The sequence below is a fragment of the Eubalaena glacialis genome, chromosome 3 (genome assembly GCF_028564815.1).
Source record: "Eubalaena glacialis isolate mEubGla1 chromosome 3, mEubGla1.1.hap2.+ XY, whole genome shotgun sequence".
NCBI classification, from domain to species: domain Eukaryota; kingdom Metazoa; phylum Chordata; class Mammalia; order Artiodactyla; family Balaenidae; genus Eubalaena; species Eubalaena glacialis.
The window spans coordinates 50,317,990-50,330,681 of NC_083718.1; the positions used below are offsets into that span (position 1 = coordinate 50,317,990).

Sequence of the window (12,692 nt, forward strand, 5' to 3'; positions counted from 1 at the left end):
CGCACCTGCGCACTGCGTCCAGCGCGCTCCCTCCCTGGCGCGCTCCCCTCGGAGGAGAGCGGGGGCGGCGTAGGAGGCTCAAGAAGAGCGTGAGCCTGAGGAGGAAGGAGTTCGGCCAGCGCGCAGGCCCAGAACCACCCGAGCCGCGGCTGCCGGCGACGCCTCTGAGCGGAAGAGGGAAGTGAAGGCGCCAGTCTGCGGGTTCCAGCTGGGCTGGGCTTGCTAAGGTAGAGGCAGCACCGAGAGGAGGCCTTGGCCACCGATCCGGATCGGGATGTCGAAGAACACGGTGTCGTCGGCCCGGTTCCGGAAGGTGGACGTGGATGAGTATGACGAGAACAAGTTCGTGGACGAGGAAGATGGGGGCGACGGGCAGGTCGGGCCCGACGAGGGCGAGGTGGACTCCTGCCTGCGGCAATATCCTTCTGTTGGCCGGCCTCCCCACCCAACCCGACCCAGCCCCTCTTCCGGGCCCCCGCTGCGGGCAGGGCGTGAGGGCGGCGGGCCCCGGCCGGGGACCGGGTTCGGACCTGCCCCCAGCACCCCCGTCTCTTTGGGTCCCCGGTTCTGAGAGGGCAGGGGGCTCTCCCATTTCTACCGAGTCGCCCCGAGACCCCAGGGTCCCGTCCTCGGAAAGTTGCCCTTCCCGGCGCGCCGTCCACGCCCCCGATTCCTCAGGTTGCTCCCGGAGTTCTCGCCTCCCGGGAACCCGCGGTGCCGGCCGCGCCCTCGCGGCGCTGGTGCTGGTCAGTCGGGCTGTTGCGGGGCGCTGAAGTTGTCCTCCCAGAACCGTATTTTCCGGAGTCCCATTAGCACCCATGTCTGATTGGGAGGAACGGGCGTCTTTCTTCAGTGATGTTCTTTTAATTGTGATGGTAGTTTTGTTTTGGCCCCGTTAGGATAGTTTACTTCATGCCGGGAGAGATGGGGTGGTTTGCAGAATTGAGGGCCCTCTGTCCGTGGCCTTTTTTTTTTTTTTTTTTTCCGTAAGAGAAAGGGATTTGGCAAAATATAGATTGCACAGAATTTGTTAACCGGGGGAAAGGGAGTGAGTGCAAAACCACCAAAACCGCCCAGAAGGAAGCTGGGAGCCTTTCACCTGCTAAGCAAAGGACAATAGAAAGAAAACAAGGAATGCATGTAGAGAATCCCTGGAAATATTTAAAATAAACCCCAGTGAGTAAAATAGAAGGCGAATCATTTGTACAAAACAGAATCATTTTGTAATGCTGGAATCGTTTCCATTTAGTTAAAATGTGGCTGTCAGTTCCTGGTTGTTGTTTTTGCATATTTAAATATTCATTACTCTGAGGACGCATTTGCATCAGATCTCTTTTAGTAAAATGTAAATGTTGCAATAACCAAAGCTGTAGTTTTAGAGATTCTCAATTACGGAATTCACTCATTTCTAATTATTCTTGGGTGTATTCATAAGGTTAGGAAGCCTTGTTAGACTCTTTCCTCATCAGTGTCCTATTAAATTAAATGGGGAAATGTATGAGTGAAAATATTTGGTAGCAGCCATAGCTGGTCTTAGAGGTACCTAAAATACAGCATTAGACATTTATCAACATACAGATGTTTCTTTGATTTCCATGACTTTCCCAATCAGCTGTTGCTGTTTTGCATTATTTAAATACTTAAGTGTTTGAGGTCTTATAAATGAGCCAATCTGCAAAAGGCATGCTTCTCTAGAAGTCCATTAAGCCTTAAAAATAACAGCCTACCACCAACCATAGTTTTTTTTGGTCAGACCTTTTTCTTCAGAACATAAGTGGTGAAGATTATTCTGTGTAAAAACATTCTTGGTGATGCATAAATGATGTTTTGTGAGACTAATTTATTTTAGGTGACATGGGATGACTCTTAAATGGTACTGCTGTATCCATATAGTGAATCTGCTTTTTAATCAATTCATCTTAAAATATAAAGATGTTGTCTCTTCTACTCTTGTTACAAGAAGAGACAAGCCCTGTTCAGGCACTACAGATGGAGGAACAAGTGAACTCTGTGTGGTTTTCCTTTTAGGGGAATGCCTGTAGGTTCTGACGGTCTAATTGGCCTTCTGTTTCTCATACTTGCTAACTCACTGGTGCTTTCAAAGTGAGACTGAATTTAATAGGTGTGGCCTAAGACAGTTTGAATGACCTTTATGAAATATGAGAGAAAATATCCAAAACAGAAAAATTAAGCTGCCACCTAAGGGTCATTGAATTATTATATCTTCTATAATGCCTCTTTTCATCAATATTGAGAGATTGCTAATGTATATCATTCAGATTGCTAGAGTAATCTGACAGCACTTTCTACCAACATTTCAGTTAGTATAGAATATAATTCTAGTTAAAGTTTGGTCTATTTTTGCAGTTATAATCACATAAAAAGATGTATTTTGGTTGAGGATAGGCTATTTCATTTTGGTGCCTAATAATTCTGATATATATTTTAGAATTTTAAAAAATATCACTCTGGATAATGTTTGCATATGTGTCTTACTGGAAAATGAAAGGTTATCAAGGTGTTCAATTACTAATTAGAACCAAGGATGAAACAGTTTTTGCTTTATTTTTTAAAAATTTAGTGTTCTCTTTTGTTTTCAGTATTTTACCTATGATGGACATCCTTGAAACCAACATGTTGAATTTTCCAGTATTGAACATAGCAATCATACTAATTTTTCTTTCTATGCATAACATCAACTCTTAAGAACCAGTGGTTCCTGGGAGTTACAGCGCTTTCCTGAAGGCTGCCCTTTTTGCTATCCCCTTAACCTCCATCACAGGAAACATGACAGCTGCCCTACAGGCAGCTCTGAAAAACCCCCCTATCAACACCAAGAGCCAGGCAGTGAAGGTGAGTCACAGACAACACACGATCTCTGCTGATATCTTAGCATTCTTACCAAAATCCTCTGAAGTGTCACACAATCAACAAATATTTTAACTATTTACTATCTTTGACATAGAAGAGCTTACAATGTAGTTTGATAGGTAGAAAATTTATATATGAAAAAATAGCACTCTAACCTTGAGTTGTGATAATCCTGCATGGTAGACACACTAAGTTCAAACATTGGAGAGATCTGTGTGTTTTTAGAGGAGGCCACTCAGGTTGAATTTGAGCAAAGGCTTGAAGAATAAAACTGTCACAAAATAAACAGTTTCTACTTGCTTTTTAAAGATTTTTTTTTTTAATTCTACCATTTTCATAGAATTAAATTCTAATATTTAATTCTGTTAAATATTATAGAAAACTCAGAAATGTGGGGGAATAAAAAAGTAATCATCCATAATCCCACTGCTGACCCATAGATAATGATTACTTTTTGGTGTTGCTATATGCATATAGAGTTTTTCTGTGAGTGTTTTTTTTTTTTTTAATGAAAATGGAATTTTATAACCTGCTTTTTCAACTGTATAGCAGCATACATGAACGTCTTTACTTGGCAATAAGTTTGTTTCTGCAATATCTTTTTTAATGGCTGCATATAGATAATGCTGCAGTTCAGTTATATATAATCTTTTGTCATATATTTAGATAATTGACCTTTTTTTCTGTCATAAACAGTACTGAAATGAACAATTTTTGGTAAATTCTTAATTGTTTCCTTTGAATAAATTTCTAGAAGTGAATGGCTGGATTTTAGACTGCACATTTTTTTAAGACTTTGGTACATATGGTATTGCCAAATTGCCCTTCAGAAAAGTTGTATAATTATATTCCCTGTAGCAGTCTTTCAGTAATTCTTAAGAACCTATTTACTTATTTATTGTTTAAAATGAAGCCCAGAGCATTGACCCCACTGTCCATAGCTATTCATACATCCTAGGAGCCCCAAGAATCTCCTTAGTTGAATACTAGTAAGTAATAACTTAGGTAAATGCATAATAATTATCTAGGCCACATAATCTTTTATAAGGGGAAATATTTCTTTGGTTTTTAAAAGTGAGTAATGTCATTGAAATTTCAGTTTTACCACCTTCTGCTTTTATATGGGTGGTTTTTTATCATAGCTTTGGATGGGAGGTTATAGCTCTGTGTGCCAGAATATTTTTCTAAATAGAGTAATTGCGTAGTCCTTAAACTGAAGATAACAACAGGTGGTAGAAACATACTGTAAAATCTGACCAGTTGGAATGCTGAAGGTATCACTTTGTGTTGAATAGAAAGAGAAACGTTGAAAGGGGAAATGAAGTGTTCCCTGTGCTTGGCTTGAAGGGTAAAAAAATAACTTTGCTGTTGAAGCAGGCTTTTATCAAAGAAAAAAGATCATTATGAATGAAGATCACTATATCATATCTATAGTCAAGTGACTATAGCTATGAAACAATAAGTTTTAAAAACTTAAATTTTTGTTTATTAAAAACTTATTTCTGAAGGATGGTTGATGGTAGAACTGCAATTTAGTTTCCTCTTTTTTTGTTTTGTATTTTTTTTTAAGATCAAGAAGTGAAATGTATTGATTTAATAAATTGATAACTTATCACATCTGTCTGTAAGCAAATCCTTTCGGCTCTACCCTCAAATATATCAAGAATCTGTCCACTTCTGACCACCTCCGCTGCTACCATGCTAGCCCAAACCGGCCTGTCTTATTGCAGTAACTTCCAAACTGGTCTCCCTGCTTCTGCGTCTGCCTTGTCTCCTGCTCTCCCCGCCCTCCTCCAACCCCACCGCCCCCAGCTTATTCTCAACATGGCAGCCAACTGGTCCTGTTAAAGTGTAAGTCAGATTATATCCCTGTTCTTCTCAGAACCCCCCAGCATCTTCTCATCTCTCTGACAGGAAGCCGAAGCCCTCACCAGGGCCTGCAGGGCTTACGTGCTCTGTCTTCCCACTACCTATCTGACTTCCTGTCTTCCACTCTGCTCCAGCCACCTTGGGTCTTCTTGCTATTCCTTGAACACGCTGAACACACACTAACAGCAGTTATCCTTTTCTCTGTCTGAAATACTTCCCTCAAGTATGCCACAAGTTTCCTCTTTCCTTCAGGTCTTTACTCAAATGTCACATTCTCAGGGTGGCCTTTCTAAAACTGTAACCCCACACACAAAAATGAGTCTAAATGATGTTACTTATTTACCCTCAGGATCGAGCAGGCAGCATTGTCTTGAAGGTGCTCATCTCTTTTAAAGCTAATGATATTGAAAAGGCAGTTCAATCCCTGGACAAGAATGGTGTGGATCTCCTAATGAAGTATATTTATAAAGGCTTTGAGAGCCCCTCTGACAATAGCAGTGCTATGTTATTGCAGTGGCATGAAAAGGTAAGTTATGAATTATACACTTATATGACTGATTCCTTTGTAATGCAGAATAACAATGACAACCTCTCACCTAAATAACTATTTTGACTTTTTGGTTATACATCTTTGCTATTACAAATAAATGCATGAAAATGAAAGTTCAGATTTATGCTTACTAGCCTTGGTCTTAAGAGATGCTGACATGCAACACTTAAGTTTATTCAGTAATGATTATTGTTTATTAAACACAATCTTGAACTTCGAACTAAATCAAAACTTTGAAAAGAAAATAAGTAATAAAATCAAGAATTCTTTAACAATGGCCAAAAGGTGGAAACAACCCAAGTGCCCATCAACAGATGAACAGATAAACAAAATGTGACACATACATACAATGGAATATTATTTGACCAAAAAAAAGGAAGTTCTGATACATGTTACAGCACGAATGAACCATGAAAACATTATGCAAAGTGAAATATGCCAGACACAAAAGGACAAATGTTGTGTGATTCCACTTATATGAAATATCTAGAATAGACAAATTCATAGAGACCAGAAGTAGATTAGAGATTACCAGGGGCTGGGGAGAAGGGAGAATAGAGAGTTATTGCTTAATGGGTACAGAGTTTCTATTTGGAGAGCTGAAAAAGTATTGTAAATAGATAGCAGTGATGGCTGTACAATATTTTGAATGTAATTAATGCCACTGAATTTTACATTTAAAGATGGCTAATGTGGCAAATTTTATGTTATATTTTACCACAGTTTAAAAAACTGAAATCGGAGGTGGGATCAAGAATTCTTACATTTTTTTTTTCTCTTTTCATACATTTTGTTTTGCAATGTAAGCAGATGCTGGTATACTATCCGCCCCCCGCCCCCCCCAAACAAATGGCTAAGGGGAATTTTTAGCTTCAGGTAAAAAGTTGGTAAGGTAATCTTTAATACCCAACTCTTATATTATATTGGTATAGATATAAGCAGTGTAACATTCAAATAGAACTAACCACAGGTAAGGTGTATATTCGCTAACATCTTACAGTTACCAAAACTCAGTTTTTCAGAAGCTATTATCTGGGTATCTGAGTAAAAACACACATGTAAGGTATGAGTAGGTAGCAAAACTTGCTGTTTTACCTGGATCAAGTCACTTTATTCCTCATACACTGTCAAATATAAAGAGCTAACATTTATGGATAGGATTATCATACCTCCCAATTTTCCCAAGACAGCCCCAGTTTATGCCTGTTGTCCCAACATAATTATGAATAGTTCCCTTTTTCTCTACAGTGTATCAATTTGGAGAATAATTGATGTAGTCATCCTACTCACGGAATACTTTTTATTCACCAGCCACTGTACTTTTAGTTTATGTTTCATGTGATCCTTACAACAGCCCTATGAGATATATAAATATCTTTATCATCCTCAATTTACAGATGAAGAGCCAGCATTAAAACCTATCAGCCTAGTTTCAGTATAGTTTCAGGATCATAGCAAACATTGACTGAGCAGTTACTGTATTCCAGGCACTTTATAAATATTAACTCATTTAATCCTCATAAAAATGCTAGGACGGAATGCTTGCTATTCCCCTTTTGTAGACTGGAAAACTGAGGCATGTGTTAAGTCTTCATTTCTTCCTAACAGTCACCAGTTTTTGTCAGTCTTACCTCCTACATACTTCTCAGATCATCCACTCAACCATCTCTAACATTTTGTTGCTATAGTTTCCTAAACTGGTCTCTTGGCTGCCAGTTTTGCCTCCCTCAAATCTGTTCTCCACCCAGTTGCCAGAATGCTGTCTCTAACTTCCAAATCTACCCTTGTGAATCACCTGCAGAATCAAGTCCAAGTTCCCAGGTCGAGCCTCATCTTCCATGTTGTTCTTCCCCTTATGCTTCAGCAGTAAACATAATAATGTGTTTTCCCTAAACACACCGTAATGTTTCACACCTCTATACCTTTGCTCATGATTTTCTCTCTGCCCCAGTGCCTCTTTACCCTTTATGTCAGTCTGTCACCTACTTATCCATTTAATGTATCGTTTTCTCCAGGAAGCCTTCCCTAGTCATTTCACATTCCTCTATGCCCTCAGGTTGGGTATATGCCCCTCCTTGTGCTTTTATAGCACCCAAAACATAGCTCTGTCATTTCATGTATTATATTATATTTAAATGATCTGTTTATCTGTCTGTCTCTTCTCAGTAGACTCGAATGCTGTATTTGTTCACTTTTGTACCCCCAGCATCTAGCACAGTACCCAGTACACAAAGGTATTCAGTAAGTGTTTCCGACCACAAGTAAACCAGAGCTTCAAATTCCTAATTCTTAGTCATGACTTCCAATTTTCCAAGGCAAAGTCAAAGTTCTTAGCTATTAAATAGTTCTAAGTTCTTAGCTATTAAATAGTTCTTAGCTATTAAATAGTTCTAAGTTCTTAGCTATTAAATAGTTCTTAGCTATTAAATAGTATTTTCTTAGCTTGCGAAAAGAAAAATCTGACAAACTGACTAGTCTAAACGGAACTTTAAATGGTTGATCCCAGTTTGAATTTCTTCCTGACACTGCTGAGAGCAGAATGAATGTCCTAAATTTATATTTGAGCACCTGTTTGCGGCAAAAACATCATGCTGCAGATCTTTAAGAACATATTATTATTTGAAAACAACACACTAGAATGTAAACTAGGATCTCACTAGAATGTAAGCACCTGAGGGCAGGGACTCTGAAGGTTTTTTTTTTTTTTTAATTACTGTATCCCCAATGCTAAGAACAGTGCCTGGCCCATAATAGGTGCTCAGGAAATACTTGTGAAAATTAGTGAATCCAAAATCAATTGCTGCACACATTCCCTTTAAGAAAAATGTTTTTGGAAGCAACCTAACTGTCCATTGACAGATGAATGGATAAAGATGATGTGGCACATGTATACAATGGAATATTACTCAGCCATAAAAAGAAACGAAATTGAGTTATTTGTAGCGAGGTGGATGGACCTAGAGACTGTCATACAGAGTGAAGTAAGTCAGAAAGAGAAAAACAAATACCGTATGCTAACACATATATATGGAATCTAAAAAAAAAAAAAAAAAAAGAAAGTGGTCAGAAGAACCTAGGGGCAAGTCGGGAATAAAGATGCAGACCTACTAGAGAATGGACTTGAGGATACAGGAGGGGGAAGGGTAAGCTGGGATGAAGTGAGAGAGTGGCATGGACATATATACACTACCAAATGTAAAATAGATAGCTAGTGGGAAGCAGCCGCATAGCACAGGGAGATCAGCTCGGTGCTTGGTGACCACCTAGAGGGGTGGGATAGGGAGGATGCGAGGGAGACGCAAGAGGGAGGGGACATGGGGATGTATGTATATGTATAGCTGATTCACTTTGTTATAAAGCAGAAACTAACATACCATTGTAAAGCAATTATACTCCAATAAAGATATTAAAAAAATAAAAGAAAAAAGAACAATGTTTTGCTTGGTGTGAGAATTGAGCCTTTATGATTCTGCCAACATTGACACTTTGGTTTGTGTTTAGGCACTTGCTGCTGGAGGAGTGGGGTCCATTGTTCGAGTCTTGACTGCAAGGAAAACCGTGTAGTCCGGCGGGAACTGGATATCTCCCATGGGGTGGGAGTTGCTGGTACAAAGACCAAAACAACCAAATGCCACCGCTGCCCTTTGGGTAGCATCTGTTTCTCTCAGCTTTGCCTTGTTTCCTTTTCATATCTATAAAGAAGAAAATTACGTATCAGTTTTCCTTTAATGAAATTGGGATAAAATAGAAGAAATGTTTCAACAGGAATGTCTCATTTTCTCAAAATGATTTCAGTGATGTGTATACCAGTCTGTACATAGCGTAATTTACATTCAAGTTTAATTGTGCAATTGTTAACCCCTATTGGCTGGTGTGGGGGGTTTTTTTGTTGTTTGGTTTTTGGGAGCGGTTTTTTGGTTTTGTTTTTGACTAACAGTGAGAAATTTAATCAGAATTTGAGGCCGATTTCCTAACTCATTGCTAGCCAGGAAATGATCTTTATAAAAAATTTTTGAGAGACTGGCAGCTATTAACATTGCAAAACTGGACTGTACTTCCCTTATTTAAACGAAATGTGTTTCTGGAACAAGTGGTGGCTGAACACCACAACCAAGTTCCAACTCTGTTTCTGCTTGCCTCCAGATTATGTGAGTTTAAGTACGCTTCTTCGTCTCAGCATCCAGTAATCGTGGCCTGTTGATTTCTTTGTGGTCACCCAGGGTACAGAGCAAGGAATCTTGCTCTACACAAATGTATCTGTAAAATGCCAGACCCTGTTTGGCATGAGCATAAAACTTTTTTTTCTAATAATATGGCCCTATTTGGGGAAACTACTCCAAATCAGGAAGGATGTGGAAACTATGATGTAGTTGAAACTCTGGGCAACCTCTGAATGAAATGCTAGTTTCTTTAGAATTATAGTAGCTGCCTTCGACATTATGAGGTATATAACTAGTATTTAATATGTCCTATAAATGTCTTCAGTGTTTTTCAGGGTAATTATTGGGATCTCAAAAGATTTGGTTAGGATCCAAACACATACACATTCTGTATTTTAGCTCAGTGTTTTTTAAAAAAAAGAAAATGCCACACATCAAAAAGTGTTCACTTTGTTGGACAAACCAAATCGGTTCTCAAAAAATGACCGGTGCTTATGAAAAAGTAATTATTCAGTAGCTCTAAAACAAATCACCTGAATGCTTATGACCATGAGGGAAATCAGACTGTATCTAGTATTTACATTAGACACCAGTGTCATAATCACTGACTTGTGTGAAAACTGGTGCAGAAATTCTGTAAACTCTTTGCTGTTTTTGATACCTGCTTTTTGTTCTGTTTTGTAAAAATGATAAACTTCAGAAAATAAAATGTCAGTGTTGAATAATTTATTTTTCTCTTACTTTAGTACTTATGAATGCATAGTTAATGAAGAGGAAAGAGTTCCTGTTTTACCACCAGGTTATTATACTCTTTGACAAGAACTAATTTTGTGTAGAAGGTTTATAAAACTACTTTATTCAAATATAAGGTAGTAGAGAAGAGGAGAGAATCATTAATAAATATTAATAATGAAGCCTCTGCAGTGATTCCGTAGCCCTCTGGATGTCCGCTGAACACCTGTAGTGTCACTGCTCAGAGACCTAGACTAGATTGTGCAGATTAGTCCAGCAGCTGCAGTCGTTTATTCCCAGCTTCTGAACTCTTTCTTACACCTCACATCTACTGTCCTTACCTACTCAAGGCAACCTCTGTTTGCCTTCCCACTGCACCTGGCTAGATTCCCGCTTTAAAGCTTTAGAAACTTGCAGGCAATTCAGAGGGCTATGAGTAAGAAAAGCTAAGCTATAGGTATTAGAGGTGGTCAAGTAGGTATAACATAACCACATACAAACTTTAAAATGAAAACAGAAGTGATATTGCAGTACTTTTTCATAAAATCCTTCTTAACATCACTTTCATGACTATAGTGTTAGGGAAAATTCCGGAGTTCCATATTTTATAGTCCCAAGAATGGGTGTATTCGAAATTTGCCAACAGCTTTACTCAACGGAGATAATTAAAATATGTAACAGAACAGCACAGGGGCTGAGTCAGAACGGACACCAGCTGGAAACAAGTGGCTCAACTGATGCATCTCGGCTAAATGTCAGCCCAGGTGATACTAACTGTGACACAGCACCGTCGTGGTGGAGAGAGGGGGTATAGTCAGCATGAATTGTGGAAAAAAGATGTAAATGCTAAGGGACACTCTGGGCACCCATTCCCTTCTACTTGAATCTCAGTGGTTTGTTTTTAACTATTTCTGTGTGTTTTGTTTTTGCCACTTTTAAAGGGGAAAAAATGGCACACGTACCCTTTGTTGGTCATTCAATAACAGTACCGTTTAGGTAACTGTTATCGAATGTCATACTTGATACTAAGTATGATGATGTGTTACAGAGTTCCATCAACACACAGGTGAAATTCATCTGTAGATGGGACAAATTAACTGAATATTTTTTAAGCATGAACTGTGTTCCCCAGGATCACAAAGGACATAGTGGAAAAGTAATGTTGATCTTACAAGTTGCTTTCAGCCTAATTGCGAAGTAATTAGTATTTGTAAGTGCAGTTAATCAGTGTTGAGGCAGTAGCGAGATCAGGGTAGACTGGAACAAAGTGAGATCACTCAGAACTAGGTCGTGCACGGGCAGAAGGGGCAGGTCCAACTGAAATGGACGGAGTAGAAAGAAGAGAAAGTCGAAGTAGGTTTAATTGTCACTGTCCTTACGGTTTTAATGTTTTTAACAGAGTTCTAGACAGTGAAATTTATTAAGAGGATTAGGTTGTGGTAAAGTATCTCCATGGGGCATTCAAGAAAGTCATGAGCTTTTTGAAAAAAATTTTTAGCTGAAATAGACATTGATGGTCACTGAGTCTCACCCCTTTTACAGTAGTAAAAGAATGGGAAATTTAAATTTTATAAGAAAGAAAGTAATAAAGAGCTTCACTTATAAAAAACAGATATGAATAATTTTATCCTTTAAGTATTTTTGATCATTTCTTAAAACATCAGTTATGTTTAGTGTTCATTTAAAAGTAGTCTGAAACATTGAAACAATATCAGGAGTCCTGCATAGGTCCATGTGGCCCAGAGTTACCCAAGCTTATGAAATGTATGAAATATAACACAAATAGATATAACACAAATAGCAGGAAACCAAAGGCATAGTATCCCCAGCGTGTGGTAGTAATAATGGCTTTTAATTTCCAAAGCAAGAGTGTGAGTGAAAGTAGTCTACTAAAACACAAAAGCCGCCCTTTATTGAGTACTTAACTATGTGTCAGTCCCATCATACTTTATCTTCAGAACTGAAGCTTAGAGAATATATATAAGACACACAGTTTGCAGGAAATGAATTCCAACTCACATCTGCCTGACTCCAAGGTTGTACCACACTTGTTTCTCAACTCTGGTGCTTGGGGAACACAGGTGTTTCCAGGACAGATGAGCATTGGGCTTTCTCTAGGAATCTAATCTTGATGCTTGGGCGTTACTCTTGAGAGGTAAAATCCACTCAGGAGCCCTTAAACGAAGCAAAAGTTGACAAGCAGAGAAGTCAAAAGAAAGATTTGGGGAAGTGCTGCTACACTAGAGGCATACTCAGCACACAAAGCGTAGCATTGCTATTTTTATATCATGAGTGTTACTTGGCTTTTGATGATTTCTAAAGCGTGAGGTAGAGGCCAATTCCCAAAACATACATAACTCCACTAGAAAAAAGTGACTGAGGGTTGGGTTTCTCAAAGCACGCAGTTTCTCTTGTGTCTTGCGCTTTACCCAGTATTTTTAATAGGTTCCTCTTTTCCATGTTTTCATAGATGATGTCTTTTAACTAATGAAGTTCTGTTTTCATTAGTT

General features: G+C 38.9%; 1 protein-coding gene across 1 annotated transcript; it reads left to right on the forward strand.

Annotated features, from left to right (window-relative positions):
- Positions 1-88: 88 nt before the first annotated feature.
- On the forward strand, positions 89-10,175 carry ARPC5 (actin related protein 2/3 complex subunit 5). Its single transcript, XM_061185637.1, has 4 exons — positions 89-417; positions 2,781-2,853; positions 5,090-5,266; positions 8,792-10,175. The coding sequence occupies exons 1-4, from the start codon at positions 275-277 to the stop codon at positions 8,852-8,854; spliced, it is 456 nt and encodes a 151-aa protein (XP_061041620.1). The 5' UTR covers positions 89-274; the 3' UTR covers positions 8,855-10,175.
- Positions 10,176-12,692: the final 2,517 nt, after the last annotated feature.

Excerpts from the sequence above, each read along its gene's own strand:
- ARPC5 (XM_061185637.1), top strand. The coding sequence starts at position 275 with ATGTCGAAGAACACGGTGTCGTCGGCCCGGTTCCGGAAGGTGGACGTG. Across the intron at positions 418-2,780 it reads GTGGACTCCTGCCTGCGGCA|AGGAAACATGACAGCTGCCC; the intron begins ATATCCTTCTGT and ends AACCTCCATCAC. Across the intron at positions 5,267-8,791 it reads TATTGCAGTGGCATGAAAAG|GCACTTGCTGCTGGAGGAGT; the intron begins GTAAGTTATGAA and ends GTTTGTGTTTAG.